This window comes from Mesoplodon bidens (assembly GCF_964165515.1).
Source record: "Mesoplodon bidens genome assembly, chromosome: 2".
NCBI classification, from domain to species: Eukaryota; Metazoa; Chordata; class Mammalia; order Artiodactyla; family Ziphiidae; genus Mesoplodon; species Mesoplodon bidens.
This window is the reverse complement of record NC_138177.1, coordinates 73,202,999-73,227,097: the sequence shown is the minus strand read 5'-3', so window position 1 is coordinate 73,227,097 and position 24,099 is coordinate 73,202,999. Positions and strand designations below refer to the sequence as shown.

Below are 24,099 nucleotides of genomic sequence, written 5' to 3'. Positions count from 1 at the left end.
GGGAATTCCCTGGTGATCCAGTGGTTAGGACTCTACACTTTCACAGCCGAGGGCCCAGGGTTCAATTCAATCCCTGGTCGGGGACCTAACATCCCGCAAGCCGCGCAGCACAGCCAAAAAAGCCCCCAAAATAGCCCTTTACATCACATAGCACTGTAATTTACCTGTCTCATCTGCGGGCATAGAGGAGCACTGGCTTTATGGATAGGACTTTGTGTTCATCCTTGTATCCTCAGCGTCCACTCAGTAACTGGCAGAATTGCTTTTGGTGAGGGCTGGCAGATGAGTTCGGAAATGAAATATGAGGGGGAGCAGCATGGAGGAGGTCAGAAGAAAGGAGTATGCCTAGGAGAGTGCTGAAAGAAAAAAGCGAAACGCAGGAAGTCCATAAGCGAGAGTGGGTAAGAAGAATCTTAAAAGCTATTCCCCATCTCTTCCACGGGTTTCCAATTCTTCGCCCTCCCGAGCCTCACGAGCTACAACCAGCATCCGGTTTACCCGCCACTCGCTGGCGGCTCCGCCTCCCTGGCACTCAGTGGATAAAAGCCCTTCAGCTCTAGACCGTGCCCTCTCCGTGGCACTGGCTTCGTTTCCCCTCCTTCTCTTCCTATACTTGGAGGACCGCCCCCATTGGCTAAGCCACGCCCGCCGGGGGGGGGTCCCTCGGGTTGCAGGTTATATTGGTCCCGCCCCCTCCCGGGATGGCTCTCGGTCCGCCCCGCCTCCGCCCGCCCTCCCCAGCCTTCGCTCGGCTTTCGCCAGAGGGCGCATCGCAACCCGCCCACCGCCCGCGGGAGTCTGTCGCACACACCCCCTCCTCTCCGCGCGCCGGCGGTTCCCAGCCGACTACGCCTCCGCTCCGAGTCAGCCGGGCTGCGCCCGCTCCGACTCCGGGAGGGGTCGGGGGTCCCGAATGGCCGCGGCAGGGTCTAGGAGGCCAAACGTGTAAGCTAACGGGCGTCATGGAGGCGGAGCAGAGGCCGACGACTAGGGCCAGCGATGGGGCGACCCCTGGTCTGGAGAGGGCGCCTCCTGCTGCCCCGGCATCTACAACCACGGCCTCGGATCCGATCCCTGGGTCCAGGCCCGGGACCGGGCCCGAGCCCAAGAGGAGGCAGCTCGGGACGCTGCTCCAGCCCACGGTCAACAAGTTCTCCCTTCGCGTGTTCGGCAGCCACAAAGCAGTGGAAATCGAGCAGGAGCGGGTCAAGTCAGCGGGGGCCTGGATCATCCACCCCTACAGCGACTTCCGGTACTGGGGGTCCGGCAGGGAGGGCGGGGGACACAGATCCCACCCTCACGGGCCGCGACAGGGGGGCCGGGCCCGCCTCACCCTCCACGGACACTTCATTTCCGGCCCAGGGGTCCCCTGTTGGACCGACAGAGTCACTTCCCCCAATCTAGCCCAGGAATTCTTGGGTGAAGGATCAGCAGCCGGAGGTCCCTGGTGACTTTTCATGCTGGGGGCGCTGGAAGGGACAAGCGGACAACAGAGACCTGGATTTCCCATTTCAGGAACCCGGTACCCTACCTGCACCACAGGGAATACTGGAATTAGGGACTGCTCTCTCTTCCTGTCCTGCTTGCTGGGGATCTGGGGAATTTTGTCATGTTCCGAGGCTCGGGGTCAGCCTGAGAGAGAAACCAAGCCCCGCTATTTCCCACTTCCCCATTCCCACCCCCAGCACCCGCCTAGTTCAGCAGGGCAGGCGACCAGAAAAAATAGGGACGCTGCGGAAGGGGAGGAGGGAGTGTCCAGACAGTAGGTCTGATCGCTGTCCCTGGTGCTGAAGGCGGCATTCGGCAGGGTAGGGCCTGGACACAGCGATTTGAGACAGCAACACAGGGGCAAGGCCACCCCGCATATGACCACCACCCAGGTGACTACCAGACCGAAGGAATGAAGAGTGGGGGTGGGGCCGTTCCATAGTCCCCATCAGGCTGTACCTCTACATCAAGGTCGCTAGGGGAGGAGAGCAACCCTGTCCTTGGGGGGAATGAAGGACAGCTCCTGGATGTGGCAAGGATGTGTGCAAAGCACCTAACCTGGGGAGCTAAATGAGCAGAAAGGATGAGGTGTGAATCAGGAGCCTGGAAACACAATTGGAGACCTAGACATCATCTTAATCCACAGACATAACACACTCCCTAAATGTTCCTCTTTCTCTCATTTTTCCTTTCATTCCCCTCCTTTTTACTGCCTCATTCTCACCCTACCCATGCACCTTTTCTAGTCTCCTGTGGATCTCCCTCCCCTCCCCCATTTCACCCTCAGATGTATCCCCAGAAGCCATGTATCCCCCTTATTATTGTGCTTCTTTTCTGTCCTCTCTCCTGCATCACACGCCAGGCTTGTGACTGCCTGTGAGTCAGGCTGTGAAGATGCTCTATGGCTAGGCAAACCCTCTTTCCCTCTCCTCTCCCAGCTTACAGTACAGGATTTCTCCAGTGGCCAGGAAAGAGAAGAAGAGGGGATCCAGGATTTGTTGTTGATTGAAATCACACAGTCTGAAGGGCTTCCTGGAGGCCTGGACTTGGGGACCAGCAAACTTCTTTCTGGGGCTGAAAGGGTTGATTTTTGCAGTCAGAGTCAGAAGGGACTGGGTTCTGGGTTGATACTGCATCTAGGTGTGTCCTGGAATTGAAACCACCATAGCTACTTGGGACCCTGAGATTGTCCAATGAACTTCTTTGAATGAAGGCTTCACCTCACTCCCTCCTGACCTCTTCTTTTCACAGCTTCCACCACAGCAGTATGGCTCTCCCCTGCCCATGCCCTTGCCTGGGCTCAGCCAGAGTCCCATTGGGCACAGGGAGGTTAGGGGAGGAAAGGAGTGCAGAGCTTCAAGCCTTGCTGTCTCAGGATCTGCTATAGAGCTTCTCTGTATGTGCAGCCCTGTCTGAGGTGCTGTGGAGGAGGGAGGGGCAACCTGAAAAGCTAGTTCAGTTGGGAGGCAGGACAGATCATCCCCACCCTGGGACACAGATGAGCAGATCCCAGCAGAGAAACAGGAACTATGGGCCCAACTGTGTTGGGGAGGAGGGATGGGGTGGGGAAGGCTGGGGAAGGCTAGGGAAGCCATGAAGTCCTAGACTAGGAATGGACGGAGAGCTAGAGATGGGAAAAGCAGCAACCTCTTCAGAAATCTGGGGATAAAGGGTGGGTGAGTCATAATCCAAATAATGCTTGTACAGCACAGTCACATCCGTTGTCTCAGTGCATATTTTTTCAACGACCCTGTGAGATCAGCACAGGGTATTTATCTTTTTTTAACTTAAAAAATATTTAATAATAGTGACATAGATCATATACATATAGTAAGGATATTACATATATATTACTATATAAAGAATATATATATGCACATTAGGGCTATATTTAGTCGGGATATATATATAGTAGAGATATATATATAGTGAATATATAAGGTAGATATATATATAGTATAGTACATAGCAGGATATATATATATATATATACACACACACACACACATATGAAAGGATAATTGTAAAGCAAACCCACATGTAACAACTATCTAGGTCAAGAGAGACTACATTGCTGATACCCCAGAAGGCTCCCTGCTGCTCTCACATTCCTTTCCCAAACCCACTATTCTAACTTTTGGTACTCATTTTCTTACTTTTCTTTATAGTTATACCACTTGTCTGTGAATCCCTAAATGACGCAGTTTAGTTTGGCCTATTTTTGAATTTTGTATGCGTGGAATCATACAGTGTGTATCCTTTTGTTTCTCAACATTAAATTTGTGAGATTCATTCGTACTGCGGAATGTAGCTGCAGTTGGGTGATTTCACAGTTGTATAATATTCCAGGGTATGAGTGTATCATAGTGTATTTATCTATTTATCTATTGTGTTTATCTCATTTATCTACATTTTTCTACTGATGGACATTTGGATTATTTCCAGATTTAATGCTGTTATCCCTGTATATATCTCCTGGAGCACGTTTTTCCCTTGAATGTGTGCATACCTAGGAATAGAATTGCTGGGTTGCAGGGGATGCAAATGTTTAACCTTACTAGATAATTCCAAACTATTTTTCCAAATGGTGGTCCCAATTTACACTTCCACTAGCTGTGAATGGTCATTCTGTTGTTCTGTGTCCTTGCCCACTTTTGTCTGAGAGACTATCTACCCTTAGTCCAGTGGCTGACCATCATCGTGAAATATCACTGTGGTCTTACTTCCCATCCCATCCCTACCTTAGGTTTTACTGGGACCTGATCATGCTCCTGCTGATGGTGGGGAACCTCATTGTGCTACCTGTGGGCATCACCTTCTTCAAGGAGGAGAACTCCCCACCTTGGATCGTCTTCAACGTCCTCTCTGACACTTTCTTCCTGATGGATCTGGTGCTCAACTTCCGCACGGGCATCGTGGTAGAGGAGGGTGCTGAGATCCTGCTGGCACCGCGGGCCATCCGCACACGCTACCTGCGCACCTGGTTCCTGGTTGACCTTATCTCCTCTATTCCTGTGGATTACATTTTCCTGGTGGTGGAGCTGGAGCCACGACTGGACACCGAGGTCTACAAAACAGCTCGGGCCCTGCGCATCGTGCGTTTCACCAAGATCCTCAGCCTGCTGCGGCTGCTCCGCCTTTCCCGCCTCATCCGCTACATACACCAGTGGGAGGAGGTGGGGTGGGGAGGTGGGCAGGGGGCTCGCAGACCACTCCAGACAGCGATATGGGTGGGGCTCCTGGCGACTTTATGGGGTGGGGCAGATGGGTGGGGCTTCCAAAGGAGGGCCGTCTCCAAAGTTGGTAGAGGAGAAGCAGGGACAGAATGAGTGTTCAGGGGATGGGTCCCCAAGGTGAGAAGGTGGTGGTGCAGGAGGGTGGAGCACAGCTGCTGGACAAACACTTGAGGGTTAGTTGGCCTCTGGGAGGAAGGTGTAGGAGAGGAGTTAAGAATTGCAGAGTGTGGGAGAGGCTTGAGTTTCAGCTTCAGGACAGCAGCAGAGTTTAGTGGTTCAGAGTGTGGGCTCTGCAATCTCATTGCTTGTGGTCGGATCCCAGTGTTACTGTTTACTGTATGAGACTTGGTTTCCCCTTCTATAAAAAGAAAATGTTAAATATACTTACATATAAGGTTGTAAGGATTAAAGGAGTTAATACCTGTAAAGCACCTAGAACAGTGCCTGGCACATAGTAAGTTCTCAGTAAATTACCTATTATTATTTTTATTATTGGAGTTGAAGAGGACTTCTGGCATTAATCGTTATATATGCCCTGGGGACATTACACTGTGAAATGCCCTCTCTCCTCTTTCCCAGACTACACTTGGGCAACTTGTGCAGCAGACCTTTTTGAGTCTCTGCTGTGACACTTGCTGTGTGACTTGGGGCACATGATTGGCATCGGTTTTCCTTTTTATAAGATGAGAGTAGTAATACAACCTCCTTTGTATTAGCTATATACACTGTAAAGCTCTATACGAGTGAATAATAGCCACAGTTTTAACATTTATGAGGGCCGGGGCTAGAGAGAAATTCAAAGAGTATTTGCAAGGCCAGGAATGGAGAAGTACTGGCAGAGAGGGGTTCCTGTCCACAGCAGCCCCTCCTCGGACTCCTCAGATCTTTCACATGACCTATGACCTGGCCAGTGCTGTGGTTCGCATCTTCAACCTCATCGGAATGATGCTGCTGCTATGTCACTGGGATGGCTGTCTGCAGTTCCTGGTCCCCATGCTGCAGGACTTCCCTCCCGACTGCTGGGTCTCCATCAACCATATGGTGGTGAGAACTCCCCACAGCTCAGCCCCTCCTGGGCCTTCCAAGGGCTCTTCTCCCTGATCAGGAGGGATGAACAAAGCGGGAAGGAGGTGGGAGATGATGGAGAGATGGCCAAGAGAGAAGACAGGAGAGAGGAGGTGGGGAGGTGAGAGGAGAGTGGAAAGAGGCCCGGAAGAAGTGTCTGTGTGTTGGAGGGAGCAGGCAGGGAAGGAAACTTAGGCAGAAACTGCAGCCCCCATGCTGTAAAAGAGGCCCCTTCTGTCTCAGGCCCCCCAGAACCAAACCTAAGTTCCTCCCCTGGCAGGCAGGTCTAAAGTAGAAGGGAGCAGACAGAAGGACTGAAAGAGAAGAGGGGGCAGGAGGAGAATGAGGCTCTGAGGGGTCTATGCCCAGCTCTGCAATACACTCTGCCCCCCAGAACTACTCGTGGGGCCGCCAGTATTCCCACGCCCTGTTCAAGGCCATGAGCCACATGCTCTGCATTGGCTACGGGCAGCAGGCACCTGTAGGCACGCCCGACGTCTGGCTCACCATGCTCAGCATGATTGTGGGTGCCACGTGCTACGCCATGTTCATCGGCCACGCCACTGCCCTCATCCAGTCCCTGGACTCTTCTCGGCGTCAGTACCAGGAGAAGGTCAGCAGGGGCAGGAGAAGGCAGGGGAGGGGTGCTGGAGGCTGGGTAGCTCAACTTGGAGCCCATTCTGACGCATGCCCTTGTTGGATCTCTGTGTCCTGCCTTGCCCCATGTCCATTTGTGCCATGTGTGTACCTTTTCCTTGTTTGGACCAATGCACCTGTCCTTGGACACACACCCCCCGCCCCCGCCCATGTCTGGCTTTTCTTGTGATTGTGCTCTGTGTCCTCCCTGTATCCACCGTTATCTATATACCCTTCTGCCTCCATGTTTCAACCCTCTGGGTTTGGCCCACGTCTGTGACCTTCCTTCACACACCGCTCCCCACACTGTTCTGGCTCCACATCTGTCTCTGTGTTTTCTTGCGTGCTGGCCATTGGCTGGCTCTCCAGTACAAGCAGGTGGAGCAGTATATGTCCTTCCACAAGCTGCCAGCTGACACACGGCAGCGCATCCATGAGTACTATGAGCACCGCTACCAGGGCAAGATGTTTGATGAGGAAAGCATCCTAGGAGAGCTGAGCGAACCGCTTCGGGAGGTGGGACTGGGCGGGGCCCTGGAGGGAGGCTCTTCAAGGACCTGGGCTTCTGGGATGCCACCTGGGGTGGGGGCTATTGGTCAGCAGGTGCACCTACAGGGAGTAGAGCCTACAGAGGGCCCCATGGGAGGTCAGGCCTTTGGAGGACTTCTGGGGTCTAGGGTCTTTCTTGAAGCTCTTATAGGGGTGAAATACACTGGGGAGGGCTGCAGGGGTCTGCAATGGGGGATGGTCCTGTGAAGGCTCATGCGAGAGCTCTGAAGGCAGGAGCTTAGAGATGGTCCCAGGCCCACTGAAGCATACCCGTCCTTTGGTAGATCATGACCCCAGGGGTGGGGCTTCTGGAGACAGATGAGCTCGATGGGGGCACCTCGGGGCAGGGGGCACAGCCTGCCTGACAGGCCCCTCCCCTGCCCAGGAGATCATTAACTTCACCTGCCGGGGCCTCGTGGCCCACATGCCGCTGTTCGCCCACGCCGACCCCAGCTTCGTCACGGCCGTGCTCACCAAGCTACGCTTTGAGGTCTTCCAGCCGGGGGACCTCGTGGTGCGTGAGGGCTCCGTGGGCAGGAAGATGTACTTCATCCAGCATGGGCTGCTCAGTGTGCTGGCACGTGGCGCCCGGGACACCCGCCTCACTGATGGATCATACTTTGGGGGTCAGCAGGCCTCAGGGAGGGTCGGGGGGTCTGGAGCAGAGGGCAACTGCTCCCCTGGATCAGGGTCTTCACCTGGCTATGCTGCAGGATCATAGAGTTCCAGCTCCTCCCCAGGCCTATTCAATCAGAATCTCTAGGTCTGGGGTCTGGAGTTCTGTATTTTTAAAAGCTTCTTAAGAGATTCCACTGTATAGCCAGGTTGAAAATGACTGGACCAGTGGGCCTTTTAGAACCCTTAAGTAGTGAAATCCAAGGATCTCATGAGATTTCCATGAGGGAAAGATAGGAATAAAGCAGTGCTGTCCCAGGGGCTTGACCTTTGTGGCTCCCTTGTGGAATGCCTTGGTGGTATGAATCAGGGACCCAGCCTGTGGCAGTGGGGGCAGTTCTTCCAGCTGCTACCCAAAGTGATTTGAGGCTCATATATTCTCTCAGTCCCCAAATCACCCACACCTTCCAACCTCCCCATTGTGTTACCCTTTGCCCTTTGGCACTGCTTTTCTCCTTCTGGGTTGCCCTTGGTGTTCCTTCAAAGGGGTGGGAGGGGAGGGCACACAGAGGGCACTGCCCCAGGCCTACCCCTTGGGCTAAAGCAGTGGAGGTGGGTTGGGAATTAAAGTGGAGTGGAATAACTAGGAGTCTGGGGGCCAGCAAGAGCTGCCTGGTTATCAGCTTTAATTTGGACAGAATGAGAAGGACAGTAATTGTGCAGGTCTGGAGAGTGACCATGCTTGGAGCATTTAGGGACCCTGGGTGGGTGGGTAATCGCTAGTTTCTCCCAGCTGGGGAGGAGCCTGAGGAATCTGGGTCAGCTGCTGCAGGCCCAGTGAGAGGGAGTTCTGTGGACAGTGGTTTTGAAGGCCTTCTCCCAACTTCACCAGAAATCTGTCTGCTGACTCGGGGCCGACGCACAGCCAGTGTGCGTGCTGACACCTACTGCCGCCTCTACTCGCTCAGCGTGGACCATTTCAACGCCGTGCTCGAGGAGTTCCCCATGATGCGCCGGGCCTTCGAGACAGTGGCCATGGATCGGCTGCGCCGCATTGGTGAGGCCCGTCCACCCTGTCTGCTCTGGGTCCAGGCTGTGCCCTCACCCCTTGTCCATAGCAAGGAGTCCCCAGCGTCCCAGGGCCCAGGCTCCAGCGCCTCAGCATCACACCCCAGCCCAACCTAGTCCCAGCAAATGCCCCAATAGGGCTTTCAACACTGTGGCTCACTGTCCTTACCCCTCAGCATCTCCTACCCCTGGAGATATCACCCCAAGTTCCCATGCCTTGAATCCTCCTTCCCTGAGTACCAGTCCCTGACTCTCACCATCTCTGATACATACTCATCCCCTGACCCTCTTCCTCCAACCCCCATCTCCCAATTTCCATCCCCCAACTCCATCTCCATATTCTTGACCCCTATCCCCTACCTTCACCCCACCGCCATCCCTTGACTCCATCTTGTTACCCTCATACTTTTGATATCCAACCTTCATCTTGGATTCCTTTCCTATCCTTAACTCCTTCCCCCGGGACAATTTCTAGGCAAGAAGAACTCCATACTGCAGCGGAAGCGCTCCGAGCCAAGTCCAGGCAGCAGTGGGGGCATCATGGAGCAGCACTTGGTGCAACACGACAGGGATATGGCTCGCGGTGTTCGGGGCCTGGCCCCAGGCACAGGAGCTCGGCTCAGCGGAAAGCCGGTGCTGTGGGAGCCACTAGTGCATGCACCCCTGCAAGCGGCCGCCGTGACCTCCAATGTGGCCATTGCCCTGACGCACCAGCGGGGCCCTCTCCCCCTCTCCCCTGACTCTCCAGTCACCCTCCTTGCTCGCTCTGCTCAAAGATCAGCAGGAGCAGGCTCCCCAGCCTCCCCACTTGTCCCTGTCCGAGCTGGCCCTCTGCTGGCCCGGGGGCCTTGGGCATCCACCTCCCGCCTGCCGGCCCCACCTGCCCGAACCCTCCATGCCAGCCTATCCCGGGCTGGGCGCTCCCAGGTGTCACTGCTGGGGCCTCCCCCGGGAGGAGGTGGACGGCGACTAGGACCTCGGGGCCGCCCACTCTCAGCCTCCCAGCCCTCTCTGCCTCAGCGGGCAGCAGGTGATGGCTCTCCTGGGTGTAAGGGCTCAGGAAGTGAACGCCTGCCCCCCTCAGGGCTCCTGGCTAAGCCTCCAGGGACAGCCCAGCCCCCCAGGCCATCAGTGCCTGAGCCAGCCACTCCCCGGGGCCCCCAACTCTCTTCCAACATGTGAAACCTTTGGGTAAGCTCTCGGGTGCAGTAGCATGTGCCAGAGGGCAGACGCCTCTTGGGGACACGAAGGGGACCTGAAACACTGCCCTATGGGAGTATCTCCCCTTAGTACCAAGAAGATGGTCTCTGTTCTCAGCTCAGGCGCCTGCAACCTGACATCCTCCTAATCCATTCACCTATTCATCAAAGATACTTAGCGCCTACCATGTTCAAGGCACTGTACCAGATGCTGTATGTCTCCACTGCCAAGTAGAAGTGACTCCAAGCCCTCTGATGAGGGTATTCCCCTAGCCATGGTCCTGCCAGGTGCAGGCCTGGGCCCATGATCCCACCTTACTAAGCACAAGTACTTGCCACCACCATCACTGCCAAGTAACTAGATGTCTCTGTTTTCCTGCCCATGACCTTGCAGGTTCTGCCTGGCATGGTTATCATCCTGTCCGCTAGCATAGCTGGGCACTGCCAATTACCTGTCCCCCCTCTGCTGTCAACAAATGTCTTGGGTCCCTGGTGTGGGCATCCAGCTTTACTGCCATGCGTGGACCCTCCCTGTCTATACCCCCTGAGTGGGAACACACATCTCCTGACAAGTTCCTTGCACTCTCTGTCTCTGTGGTAGAACTGCCTTTTTGTAAACTGGGAGCCACCTCCTCCCTATGCCCCTGCCCCAGTGATGACCCCCTTGAAGCTAAGGGATTGTTGACACCCCCTTATTTAGTGTGCCAGCGTAGATTCCCCCCAGGTTGGGGGCAAGTGAATCCTTAGATGGAATTTTTTCTTTCCTTGCTCCCTTCCTTATTTATTTACTCTTATTTATTCAATCATTTAATAATTGTATTTATTCACTCATTTGCTTATTTATTATCAATTCATTTTATTTACCCATTCATTTATCCATCCCTCCCGTCCCCTCCTGGTAGGGAGACAGGAATGGGCAGAGCCCTCCATGCCAGCTCTTGTGGTCCTCGCCCAACTCCCATCAGTGGCAATACTTGAGCCCTCTCCCTAACTAGGTAGGAGCAGGAAGGCCACCTGAGAGGGAGAGGAGGACTGTTTTTATTTTTAGGTTTTTTTTTCCTTTCTACTGAGTTTGCTGCTGGTGCAAGAGTAAGGGGAGGGCCCGACGTATCCAAGCCTGGGGAAGGGCAGGCTAGCCAGTACCTCTGCCTTCTCAGGGACAAGAGAAACCCCCTACCCCACCCCTCTGTCCCCACACCTACTCTACAGCATCACAGAATGAGGGGCCAGGACCCTAAATCTCCTTTTCTCCTGGGTGGGCAGTTCTGGGGTTCTGGTTGTGTGGGAGAGGTTTTATATTGCTTCCAAACACCTGGGTTTAAAAAGAAAATAGAGATACTTGTTTTGGCTCCTGGCTTGTGTGTGGGAACAAAGCGGGCATTCTGGGGTACAGGAGGAGGTAGGAGGGCACCTGACCCAGTAAGGCATGAGGTGGGTATGAGAGCAGCCAGGGAGCGGCCTGCAAGCCTAGAGGTGGTAGAGACAGTGACGGGATGAGCCCGCCTGGCTCTTGGGGCTCCCCGCCTTCCATCTACCCTAGCTTCCCCAAAAGGGTGGTGCTTTGATATCACTGACAGTGACAATGAAGAAAGAGGTGGCACTCTCCTCGGGGGATGCCCAGATTATCATGAGGACCACATATGAGAACGTCAAACTGCATGGATGTGAAATATTTTTTTAAATAGAGATTTTGTGGAGCCTGTGGACATGACTGTCCTGTTCCCTTCACCTCTGCCCCCAGGTACAGGAAGACTAGGGGAATAGAATTAATCAGTTAAGCTGGATTAAAGGCTCAGAGTATTTTAGGGACCAGTTGAGAGTATCAGACGCAGGGAATGTACCATTGGTGCTGTTGGATGGCCAGGGCTTAATTGGATACAGACGTTCAAGGCCTGTGCGAAATGGAGAGGGGGAGGGGGCACCCTGGATGGCAGATGTGGCCTAGGGTAGGGAGGATTGGGAGTAGAGAAGACTTAGAGGTGGGGCGGTAGGAGGGAGCAGAAAGGAGGGATGGGTCCAGGGCTGGCTCGGTCAGAGGAGGAGGGGCACCTCAGGTTACGCTCAGCACCCGCATAATGTTGGTATAGCCGGAGCCCGGTCGCCAGCCGGTCACCACAATCACCAGGTCCCCAAAACGGAGGAAGCCACGGAGCTTTCCTGGGAAGAGGAAGGGGAGAAGATGCTAATCAGCCATTGAGGAGCCCAGGCCAGCCCTGTAATGAGAACGAGCTACCATCCTTCGCCTCTTCAAGCCCACTCGGTAGGGAAGGAGGGGCCTGAGGCAAACTGTACCGTGTGTCCCACAGGTGGCACCGCAGGAATGTGACCACTGTAGTATATCAGAGCTGCACGTATGCCCGTGGGGTGGCATGTTGCTAAGTAGCAAGTCTACCTGTGTTGCTATGCTGATAGGAAGAAGTGGGGTATGAGCATAGCCAATTGTCAATTAGACTTTAGTTGCAGCTGCAGGGGACTGGGTTCCCCTTTCTCTTTTCACCTCTTGCTCCTTGGGTCAGGCCTGGCTCTAGCCACCTGGTGCAGGCAGCAGCTGCTCCGACTTCTTAGGGACGGCCCTGACCCCTGACCTCTCCCTCTGCCCTCCTCTCTCAGCACGTTCCCCCCACCCCTGGAAGCCCAAATATCTCAGTCTTAGTGAATCTCACAGAGAAAATCTGGGACCAGAGGAGAGAGGCAAGGCCCTTTTGGGTGGGTGTGGGGCGTGGGGTTGGAGGACTGATGATACAAATCCAGGGGTGGATGGGGAAGGAGTTTAGGTGGCTCACCACTTTCAATGCCAAATTGGACTCGGCGATCCACATCGTCTGCCCAGATGGCCTCTGGAGGTTCACGGTAGAGCACAGGGAAGACTCCTCGGCATAGGTGGGCCTGGCGGGCAGCCTGGGCAGAGCGGGTGACAGCAATGACTGCTGCCCGAGGTCGGTACCGCGACAGAAGCTGGGCTGAGCTGAAGGAGGCAGACAAGGTCAGCCCAGAAGAGTGAAAGAGTGTTGGGTTCTGGTTCCAGGTGACAGCAATAAGCTGTGTGACCCTAGGTAAGTCATCATATTTTTCTGGGCCTTAGTTTTCTCACCCGTAAAGTGGGTATAAGAATACCCACCTTTCTTACCACACAAGGAAGATACGAGATGATTTTTTAAAAATATCAAATGAGATAAGGAGAAACTGCTTTGAAAAACAGAAAACCTTTCTGGGAATGCACCTTTATATAGTACTTAACTTACAAATGTCTCTTGTTAATCCTCACAACCCCATGAACAAATGGAGGAGGCTTACAGAGCCTGGGTGACTTACCCAAGGTATCACAGCTAAGTTTCAGGGCAAAGACTTGAATTCAGACCTTCTGGGCCCTTCTGCAACACCCCAGCATTGTAAGGCTTTGTGGGCTAAACGCAGAGGACCTGCCTCTGAGCCCTAGGAGCCTAAATGGCCTGCAAGCCAATGCATCCAGTGATGTCACCTTACCCTTCCAACCCCCTGGGGTTCACAGGTACAATTCCTGGTGTGCTTCAAGATCTGCCTCTCTAGGCCTCCAGCTCCCATAGCTGCCTCTCCTCTGATGATGAGACAAAACCCAAGCCTGGGGCCCATCCCAGCCTGCCCTTGGCCCAAAGCCCTGTCTTGGCGTTCCCGGTGTCCCCCTCACCGGCCAGTTGTGGTCAGCACGATGATGGCAGCACCACAGCACTTGAAGGCAGCCTCCACGGCGCCAATAGCGGTGACCTCGGTGGGATCCCGGCTCAGTGGTGCCGCCCGGCGCAGCTCCTCAAAGAGCTGCCGGTGGTACACGGCAGCCTCTGCCTCCCGGGCAATCTGTGGGCACCAGGGGGTCAGGCTGGGCAAGGCTATTCAGACCTGGAAGGGATGTGGTTTTCCAGCCCGTTTGCCTTGCATTCTGAGCTCCTACCGCATGCTGCATCTTTACAGCCTCCACAGGAAAGTTGCCTTTGGCAGTCTCCCCCGACAGCATGATGCAGTCTGCCCCATCCAGCACAGCGTTGGCCACATCACTCGTCTCTGCCCGGGTTGGCCGGGGCTTAGTGATCATGCTCTCCAGCATCTGGGGGACATCTGGATGTCAGAGCTGTAGGAGTCATACTCTGACTGGGGACCCTGCCCTGAACTACTTCTCGGAGTCCCACACTCTCTCAGGGCCCCTAAAGCCAGGGTCACACTCACAGACTATGTGACCCTGGCTATTCAGTTTCCTCATCTGAAAATGGGGGTCACAGTATCTCTTCCTAGCTTCGTTGTTTGAGGGTCAAACACTGGACAGCAAAACGTGCCAGAGACCTAAGGTGTGGGTATTCACCTTCAGGTGTCCCCAGACCCACAGAGGGCCCTGCCCCCAGGGCTCATTCCAGACCTGTGTAGCACAGACAACGGGCTTTCCCGCCAAGTTGCAACGGCCAATCATCATCTTCTGAGCCAGGAAAACCTTCTCGGCTGGGATCTCAATGCCCAGGTCACCCCGTGCCACCATAATGCCGTCGCTCACCTCCAGGATTTCATCAAACCTGGGCGGTTGGGGGAGTCAGGGCTGGGGAAGAGCCAGGAGATGCCAGGGAGAGGCAGGCAGGAGAAGGGGAGGGGCGATGGGGATGGGTAGGGCGTGATGGGAACAAAGACCAAGGCTCACTTCTTCACGCCTTCGTGGTTCTCGATTTTGCTAATGATCTTGATGCCCTGTCCTTCCGGCCCCAGAGCAGCCCGGACGGCAGTAACGTCGCTGGCTCTCCGCACAAAGGAGGCAAAGACGATGTCCACGCCATGCTCCACCCCGAAGCGCAGGTCCTGGACATCTTGCTCGGACAGCCCGGGCAGGTCCACCTGGGTCCCCGGCAAGTTCACGCCCTTCCGGCTGCCCAGGACACCGCCGTTCTCCACTTGGGTCTCCAGCCCCTCTGGACCTACGGGCATGGAAAGAGTCAGCTAAGGTCAGGGGTGAGGCCGGGGGCTTAGTTACGGCAGCGGGAACACGAGGATTGGACCCCCCAAGAGAGCCGAACCATGTCCTCTTCGTTTCTTGGTCCTCGGCCTGGGCTCTGCACCGAATAGGCACAGGACGGACTTCTGTGGAAGAAACTACTAACCCGCCAGTCCAGCCCCAACCCAGGGTGAGCCCAGGAGTCTGGATGCCGGGGGCTCGCAGGACGGGTGGCCAGAGGAAGGTGTGGTGGGTGTGAAGGGCGAATGTGGGAGCCAAAAGGAAGAGAGTGCGCGCATTGCGTAGGGCCAGGGCGGGAGGCGCATCCGCACCGATTTTCGTGACCTCTAGGGAGATGAGCCCGTCGTCAATGTAGATGCGGCCCCCCACCGGCACGACCTGGACAATATTGGCGTAGTCCACCCACACGGTGTTCGCGTCCCCCCGCGTCCGGAACGCCGGGTCCACAGTCACCAGCACGTGGGAGCCCTTCACTAGCTCCACTTCCGACGCAGGGCCCTAGGGGCGGCGCCAGAGGAGGACTGAGTTCTGCCTGCCTCGGTGGGGGCCGGCCACTCCCCATGCTCCGCCCTACGGGCAACTGCCTCCGCGCCGCACCGCCCCCTTCCCGGTCCCCAAGACTGGGCGGGTCGCAGGTCGTCTCTCACCCCCTGCAGGATCCCAGTGCGTATCTCCGGTCCCTTGGTGTCCAGAGCGATGGCCACGGGTCGGTAGCTGAGCGGGGAAGTTGCAAAGCTCTCCACCGCCTCCCGGACGTTGGCGATGGATTCAGCATGGTACTGGGGATGGGAACAGAGGGAGGATTTCAGGGGAAGGTGGCCGGGACCCTGGGGCATCCTCTAGCCCCGCCCGCCTCCCCGCGGCCCCGCCCTGAACCTCATGGGAGCCGTGGGAGAAGTTGAGTCTCGCAATGTTCATCCCGGCCCTGATCATCTCCTTGAGGCGCTCCACGGAGCGAGATGCCGGCCCTGGAACCAGAGATCCCACTCAGACAACTCTCTCCCCAAACCTGAGAGACAGGTGAACCCATCACCACCCTCAGAGCTGCCCCAGGCCACAGAAGTACTGTTACCTGACCTTTGTTCCCTGACGCCACCCCTACTCGCAGGTCAGAAACTCCGTTCCCCTCTCCAGCTAACACAAGCCTCCTTGCACTGTGAGGCCCTAGAAAGGTGGGCTCAGCCAGGCCTGAGGTAACTGTGTTGGCCGTGATGTTAAGTGTTGCGGTGTGGGGGTAACCCCAGCGTAGGAGAAGGGGGTGGGTGCCAGGTGAGGGCATTTGGGGTACCAGGCTTTAGAGCTGAGAGGCCTCATATCGGACTGGGGAGAGTCGAGTTCTATCCCATCCCTGCTCTGCTGATAGGACGGCTGTGTAACTGAGACCCAGTTGACCAACCTCTCCAGTCCCCCCCTAAAGCCAGTTCTTCCACTTGTGCACTGGGTCTCCTCACCTGCTCAAAAACAGATTCAGCCATTCCCCAGTCCTCTGTGTCATCAGTGTTTTCCTTTTTTGTTAGGTCATTCCCATCAACATGTAAACCTGCTGTTATTTTTCATCCAAAAAAAGAAAAATCTCCTAATCCCAGTTCCCCCTCTAGCTACAGCCCTATTCGTTTGCTTGCCTTCACAGCAAAATTCACTGCAAGAGTTATCTCTGTACTTGCTGCCTCCAATTCCCCTCCCCCTATTCTCCTCGTACCCACTCTCCACTACATCTGTTCTTGTCAAGGTCACCGAAAACCTCTGTGTTGTTGCTAAATCTAATGGTCAGTTCTCAGTCCTCACCTTAGCTGGTCCATCAGCAGCATTTGACACACACCCTTGATGTCCCTTCTTCTCTTGGCCTCCAGGACACCACCCTCTCTTGGTTTATTCCTACCTCACTGGCTGCTCCTTCTCAGCCTCTCTTGCTCTTTAACCCCCTTAACATTAGATGCTCCTTTTACCTTCACTCCCTTGGTGGTCTCAACTAGTCTCATGGCTTTAAATACCATCAATATGCCGACAGCTCCCAAATTTATGTCTCCAGTTCAGACCCCTTTCCCAAACCCAGAGTTGTGTATCTGATTGCCTACTCTGTACCACACTTGCATGTCTAATATGCTTCTCAAACTCAACATGCCTCAAACTGAACTGATCTCCTCCCCCCTAAACCTTTCCACCACAGCCTTTCCTGCTCAGTTGATAATGCATTTGTCTAGTCCCTCACGTCAAAAACCTGGGAGTAATCTTTGACTCCTTTTCACCCTCACCCCCACCCCATATCCAATCCATCATATTCTGTTGGCTCTACCTTCAAAATACATTCAGAATCTGATCACTTCTCACCAGCTCCACTGCCACCACCTGTTCTAAACCAGAAATACTGTAGCAGCAGCTTCTGCCCTCGCCCCCACCCCCAATCTATTTTCAAATATTGCAGCCAGGGTGGTTCTGTTAAGACATAAGTAAGAGCATGTCATTCCCCTGCTCAAAACTCTGCAGTAGTTTCCCATCATACTTGGAGGAAAACTCAACTCAGATTCTGAAAATGGTCTGCAAAGCCCTACATGATGTTCCCCTTCCCCCAGCTTCTTCATTTCTGCTACTCTTCCCCTTGATGGTTTCCATCCTCCTTGACTTAGGGCCTTGGCGTTGACTGTTCCCTTTGCCTAGAAATCTCTTCCCCCGGACGTCTGCATGGCTCATTTTCTCATCTCCCTCAAGTCTTTGCTCAGGTCTAACTTTCTCAACAATGGCTACCCTGACTCTCTATTAGGACTGCATCCTGCCCTTGCATCCTCACGCCCCTTACCATCCTTGATTTTTCTTTTCTTTTTTTTGTTTTCCATAGTACTTATCATACTAAAGAATCCCCTTATTTTTAAAAATAATTTATTATGTTTATTAATTATTGTCCCACCCAGCTAGATTGTCAGCTCCCCAAGGGTAGGGATCTTTGTCTGTTTATTTTGTTTCACTGATCTACTCCCAGGACCCAGAAGCTTGTCTACCAAGAGCTCAACAAATATTTGTCGAATGAATGACCTCAGTCAAACAGGGAGAAGTCTCAAAGGACACAAAAGATGAGGAAGCACCTTGAGAAACACCCAAGAGGCCCTGTGATGCTGCAGGAGCAGATAGAGGGCGCTTACCAATGGTGGCAATGATGCTGGTACTGCGAGCGGCCACAGGCTCGGAGTCGATGTCCAGCAAGCAGAGGTGTTCCAGGAAGGTGTCTGCCATAGCAGCTGGCAGCTGCTGCTGCTGGAAGAAGGAAGTGCCTAGCTCCTGGGTCAGCTGGGCCACACTAGCCCGCCGCAGGTACCCCGCTGGTCCTGCAGTAGAAGGGGGGCTGCGTGAGCATCTGCTTCTTCTCCCCATCCTTTCATCTCAGCACAGTCTCTATTCCTTCCCTTGGTCCTCCAGTTTTTGTTGAGTTGAGTCTTCTTATGAGCTGGGCATTATGCATACATTATCTTGTTTAGTCTCAAGGGTGCTAGGAAGCAGGTACTGTTAAATGCTCTGTAATTATCCCCATTTTATAGGTAAGGAAACAGAGGCTGAGAAAGTTTAAATAAATTGCCCAAGGTCGTACAGTTCTAACTAACAGAGATGGGATTCCCATCCAGGTCTGACTAACTCCAGGCTCAAGTTCTTGATCACCCAGCTATCTGATCCCTCACAACCCCCGACTTCTTGCCCTTTAGCTGCTGACTTCTCTCAGCCTCAGCAACCCCTTGATATCTAGTTCACAGTGGCCCCTCATTTCCAGGCCGAGAATCACCCAGTTCCCTCTCCTAAGGTCCCTGTATTCTTCCTTCCAACCCCGGGCAAGTGGCTGGCCTCCCACCACCCCCCTCTGAGTTTCCTCAGCCCCTTCAGTGCTACTCCAGGTCCTGAGGTCCCAGTAGCTTGACCCAGCCCAGCCCAGACGAAGAGGAGCCCCACTGCCGGCCGCACCCTCCATGCCACTTGCACGCCTGTCTATCTCTGGGGGTCTGATCCACACTGTCAAGCTGTCAGAGGCATGAGGCCCAGCTGGGCTGGGGATCAGTTCTGCATCCAGTTCTGGTTAAAGTGTCACCAGTGTCTCCCTTGTCACTGGAAGCCCTGTGCACCAGGGGCCAGAGTCCAGGAACCATGAGAATACCCCGTGGCTCCCATGCTGCGAGCTCCCCTCTGCCCTGCCTACTGGGGCTGGGAGAAGAAGCCCAGACCAGGGTCCATAAATTAACACAGGGGAGACTCTGATGAACACAGATCCTCCCCAAATACCTCATAGCCAGCAGCAGATATGGATCATTTGTACATCCCCACCCCACTCCTGATTTCTACCCTCATTTCCCCCTTCTCTTCAATGGCATCTGTGGCCCCTTCTTACCTCCTGGAGCCCCAGTCAGGATGGACTTTGCTAAATCCCTTTGGGACTTAGAGATCCATGACCAAAGCCACATGGGTCGCATGTTGTCTTGCACTGACATGCTTCCAAAATGTGGAGGTGGGGCTGCCCGGACTGTGGAGAGAGAGGGGGAGAGGATATCAAAACTGCTGGTCTTATCGAAGGGCGCCAGAGAAAAGAAAAGGGGCACACCCAATAGGCCACCCCTGTCCCCACACAGAGTCCCTCCCCCAGACCTGCTGGCTCTCTGCCCCTGTATTCTGGCATCCCCCCCCCCTCATCCATTTTTCCTGATAAATTTTCAATCCATTCACACTGTCCGAACATCAACCTGAAGAGAGATTTTTTTTTTTTTTTTTTTTGCCAGTGATATGGTCCCTTTTTTTGTACTTTACTGAAGTTAGTCCTAGATGAATCTAGGAAGCAGGGGATCTAGGGTAGGGACGGGAGGCTGAAGAATGGGGATAGGGAGCATTTTGATTATGTAGTGGGATTCTCTGGAAGGGCTCTGTTAGCACCACTGTCATTGTCACGTTGGCTACCATTTGCTCATCGACCACCTGCAATATTTACTGAGCACCTACTCTGTGCCAGGTCCCGAAGATACAGTGGTGAGCGAAACATACAGAGCCTGTACCCTTCTGTGGAATTTATAGTTTGGTGGGGAGACAGGCTATAAACAAGTGTCAAACAAATAAATATATAACTACCTTGCTTTGTAAGTTCTATGAAGGAATGAATCAGGGTGCTGGGACAAAGAAGCAAGTGAGGAGAAGGGGGGGGGGATGTACTTTTTTTAAATATTTATTTATTTGTCTGCACAGGGTCTTAGTTGGCGCACGCAGGATCTTTGTTGCAAGGTGAGGGACCTTTGTTGCAGCATGGGGGATCTAGTTCCCTGACCAGGGATCAAACCCGGGCCCCCTGCATTAGGAGCTCAGAGTCTTAACCACTGGACCACCAGGGAAGTCCAGACAGGGGGATGTATTCTATTTTATTTATTTATTTTTGGCTGTACTGGGTCTTCGTTGCTGTGCGCGGGCTTTCTCTAGTTGCAGTGAGCGGGGGCTACTCTTCGTTGCGGTGCGTGGGCTTCTCATTGCGGTGGCTTCTCTTTGTTGCAGAGCACAGGCTCTAGGCGCGCGGGCTTCAGTAGTTGTGGCTCACGGGTCCTAGAGTGCAGGCTTAGTAGTTGTGCGCCATGGGCTTAGTTGCTCCGCGGCATGTGGGATCTTCCCGGACCAGGGCTCGAACCCGTGTCCCCTGCATTGGCAGGCAGATTCTTAACCACTGCACCACCAGGGAAATCCCGGGGCATGTATTTTAGATGAGGGGGTTGGGGAAGGCCTCTTTGAAGTGATCATATTTCAGCTGAGATTTGAAGGAGGAGAAGGAGCCAGTGGGGACAATTTGGAGCAAAGAGTTTTCTGAGGGGTTGGAAATAATATATGCCAAGGCTCCAAGGAAGGAAAAAGCCTGGTGCTAAAGAGAGGGCAAGCTGCAGTGAGGCCTTGAGCCTGGGTAGAGGGGTGTGGTCCCTGGTGAAACTGGGGACTGAAGCAGGGCCTTGGAGGGCAGTGGGCTCACCCAGGGAATTGACACCCAAGTGATGCTTTAGAGCCCTTTAGCTGGGTGGGGGAGACCAGACAGTAGGTGTAGCGAGACCAGTGAGGGCTTTTAGGAGTAATCTAGGTGGGAGGACTAGCATAGTGGCAGTAGAAATGGAGAGAGGGAGACAGATTTGAGATGTATTTTGGAGAAAAGCAGACAGGATGGAATGATGGAGAGATGTGGGGAGAGGGAGAGGGAGGCTTTCATCCCTAAAGGATGGCACTGCGGTGTCTGGCCTGAGCAGTTGCGCAGATAGTCGTGCCACTCACTAAGACTAGGGAAGAAAGAGGTTGGCAGGGGAAAACATTCAAGGTTCCTGTTTTAGACAGGTTTACGTTTGACGTGTCAGTTCATCATTAAAATCAACATGCAGACAGTTGGATATGTTCACTGAGCACTCAGCATATGCTGGAACAGCATTCAAGGCCTCATACACATCCTCTCCTTTTATCATCATGACGATCTAGAAGGAAGGTTGGACTAATAGCCTGTTTCATGTTTTTTTTTTTAATTAAAAAATTTGGGGGGGCCACACTGCGCAGCTTGTGGGATCTTAGTTCCCCGACCAGGGACTGAATCCCGGGCCCTCAGCAGTGAGAGCGCAGAGTCCTAACCACTGGACTGCCAGGGAAGTCCCCTAATAGCCTGTTTTACAGATGAGGGAACAGAGGCTAGCAGGGAGCATTGAGCATCTTCTGTTGCCACTCCAGATCCTTTCTCTACCCTTTCCACTCTGCTCTGTGGCCAGGAGGCTGAAGGCCTTGCCCCATGGCTTCTGTAGGGCTTGGCTGTGGAGAGTGGCACGAGTAGGAGATGAGATGGAGGAGAGTAAGGCTGGGCGTTTACCTGCCCCTCCCCTCGGTGAGGTTGCTGTGGGGCCTGCCGGGGGGCCCTCTCTCTGCAGATTCTAGGAAACATGCTCCCTCCATCTCCTGGGCCCCTGAGGGTGGTAACTAAGCCACTGCTACTACCTCTGGGGTAATGCACTATCCCTTGTGGCTTACCAACACCCTGCCCATACCTTTGCACATAATCCTCTTATGAAACACTCCTCAAATTAGAGAAAGACTTTGATCTGATACACTTGTCTGGAGCTAAAAATCTTGGCAGCGGTGGAGCTGGGATTCAGGCCCAGACAGTGTGGTTCTAGAGTCTGAGTTGTAACCACTAAGCTCCATTCCTTCCCTCTCAGGACTGTTTCAGTGGAAGAAAAGGGGAGAAGCCTCAGACCCTGGTTGGAAAAGAAAGAAAATAGATAGTAGGAAGGACTTCCCGAGGGGGAAGGAGCTTGGGGTCCTAGGCTTTATGTATAGAAGACAGAACAAATAAAGATGGACAAAAGTTGTTACCAGAGTGAACATAATAGACTTCAGGGGCTGGAGACTCAGGCATTGTGCTTGGGGACTGGAGAGGGACATTTAAGGTTGGCCTGACAATTTCGAACTGACTCTAGGACCAGTTGAAAGAAAATTCTGAGAGATCCAAGTCCCAAGCAGCCAATAGGAGGCGGCACTGGTGCCCCAAAGCAGCCCCTGGCCTATCCAGCTGAGGGACAGCGGCTTCAACCTAAAATCAGGCCGCAGAGGAACAACAGTCTGGCTGACCCTGGGTCCACAAGTAACCACGTGAGAGATGGCCTGCACTCTGTTACAGGGTCAGGCAGCCCTGAGCAGAAGGCCTGTGGGTGAGAAATCTGGCAGAAGGACTATAACCCTTTAGGATCCAAACAGAATGGGTATACTCAGCTTTGTCAGATACGACCCCTCCCCATCCCCGCAAACACACGCACCCTGACACCTTCAGACACAAGCATGTGACATCAGACACACACACAAGCATGGATGGGGCCCCTACCATGTGCCGTGTCCCATGCAGACTCAGGCTCCCTGTCCAGACTGGGGAGGGGCAGGAATGCTAACAGTAAGGTTTAATAAAGTGTGTCAGGTGGCGTGATGGAGTTGTACACCGGACACAGAGAGCACCAGGAGAGACTGAGCGATGCTGGTGAGGGAGGTCAGGGTGGCTTCACGGAGGTGATACCAGAGCTGTACAGGGTCAAGGACAGAGACTGACCAATGCCGGGACACATGCACACGCGTGTATGCGCACACATGTGCACACATACAAACACCCGCATTCCACCGACGCACACCCCACCCAACCCTAACACACACAGAGTCTACACTCACACCACCAGCACACACTCATACAACAGACTCACACAGACACAGACACACAGGAACCTCACACACTTTTCCTTACAGAGACACACACTCACACACACCCATTTATGCACACTTGAGCTCTCACACATGCACACAAAGTCCAGGCTTTGTCCCCAGCCTAAGGTGGCTTTATTCTGCAAACCAGAGAACACCCGCCCTCCTTATCCGGGAAAAGGCCGCCGGAGGCCTGCGAGGGGCGCCCGAGAGCCGCCAGCTGGCACAAGGGCGAGGGCGGGGCCTCTGGGGCGAGGAGGCCCCGGGCCCGCGCCCCCGCCCCCAACCGTGAGCCAGGGTAAGGCGGAGAGACGCTCTGAGGGTCGGTTTCGTCATCTGCAAACCGAGATAATGAACCTTCCGGAGCGCTCCGCGCGATAATGTACGTGGACGTGTGTGAGCACGGCCCGAACAGAGAGCTCGGAATTATTGCTCTTGTTCTCCCGCAAATATGGTGACTCCTCTCCCACTGAAGTCATCAGAATATCGGGGGTGGGGCCCTGCCTTTGTATTTCCAAAAGTGCCATAGAATTTGTCCAAAATGTATTTACATTTATTTGAATAGATATTTGCACAATCTACAAAATTCAGAGGTACAAGGTATAGGTCAAGAGTTTCTTCCTTCCCAACTTCATTCCCCTGCCCAGCCACTCAGTTCCCCCCTGCACGTTACCAGATTTATGAATTTTCTATGTATTCTCCAAGAAATAGATAATGCAGGTACAAACAATATATAATTGTTCCCTTTTTTATTCACGTGGCAGCATGGTACCATCCATACTATTCTGAACTTTTTTTTTCCCCTGCTTAAAGGAGATCTTGAACGCCTTGCATCTGAAGAGAGGCCTCAATTTTGCTCACAACTTTTGTAATAAACTCCCTGAAGTCCATCCATGGAACCCCTCGTTTGCGTGGGAGGATACTAGCCAGAGAAGAGATGGAGGCAGAGGCCTGTCTAGGCCCATATCTCCTTTTTCTTTTGAAAAAAACTGTGGTAAAATATACATAAGATAAAATTTACCTTTTTAACCATTTTTAGGTGTACAATTCAGTGGCCTTAAGTACA

The 24,099-nt window shown here is 53.7% G+C and overlaps 2 protein-coding genes across 3 annotated transcripts; one reads left to right on the top strand and one right to left on the bottom strand.

The window, feature by feature from the left end:
• Positions 1 to 657: 657 nt before the first annotated feature.
• HCN3 (hyperpolarization activated cyclic nucleotide gated potassium channel 3) lies at positions 658 to 9,839 on the top strand (the record flags this gene model as incomplete). 2 transcript variants are annotated; one of them, XM_081218251.1, is made up of 8 exons in its annotated part: positions 658 to 1,252; positions 4,235 to 4,664; positions 5,607 to 5,768; positions 6,184 to 6,402; positions 6,795 to 6,941; positions 7,360 to 7,600; positions 8,482 to 8,646; positions 9,133 to 9,839. In XM_081218251.1, exons 1-8 carry the CDS (start codon positions 702 to 704, stop codon positions 9,837 to 9,839), a joined length of 2,622 nt encoding a protein of 873 aa, XP_081074377.1. In that variant the 5' UTR covers positions 658 to 701. The 2 variants fall into 2 exon arrangements, with proteins under 2 accessions (XP_081074377.1, XP_081074378.1); XM_081218252.1 differs by lacking the exon at positions 6,184 to 6,402.
• Positions 9,840 to 11,845: 2,006 nt separating this feature from the next.
• Positions 11,846 to 18,818, bottom strand: PKLR (pyruvate kinase L/R). Its single transcript, XM_081225058.1, has 11 exons — positions 18,765 to 18,818; positions 17,957 to 18,139; positions 15,699 to 15,790; positions 15,470 to 15,601; positions 15,134 to 15,320; positions 14,514 to 14,784; positions 14,241 to 14,391; positions 13,782 to 13,934; positions 13,521 to 13,687; positions 12,640 to 12,821; positions 11,846 to 12,013 (listed from the first exon to the last, which is right to left on the bottom strand). The coding sequence occupies exons 1-11, from the start codon at positions 18,769 to 18,771 to the stop codon at positions 11,907 to 11,909; spliced, it is 1,632 nt and encodes a 543-aa protein (XP_081081184.1). The 5' UTR covers positions 18,772 to 18,818; the 3' UTR covers positions 11,846 to 11,906.
• Between the last annotated feature and the right edge of the window lie 5,281 nt (positions 18,819 to 24,099).

Bases quoted from the DNA above. Each gene is read 5' to 3' on its own strand.
- PKLR (XM_081225058.1), bottom strand. The intron at 14,785-15,133 runs GTGCGGATGCGC...CCATGCCCGTAG, and splicing joins CCTAGAGGTCACGAAAATCG to GTCCAGAGGGGCTGGAGACC. The intron at 14,392-14,513 runs GTGAGCCTTGGT...CCAACCGCCCAG, and splicing joins AACCACGAAGGCGTGAAGAA to GTTTGATGAAATCCTGGAGG.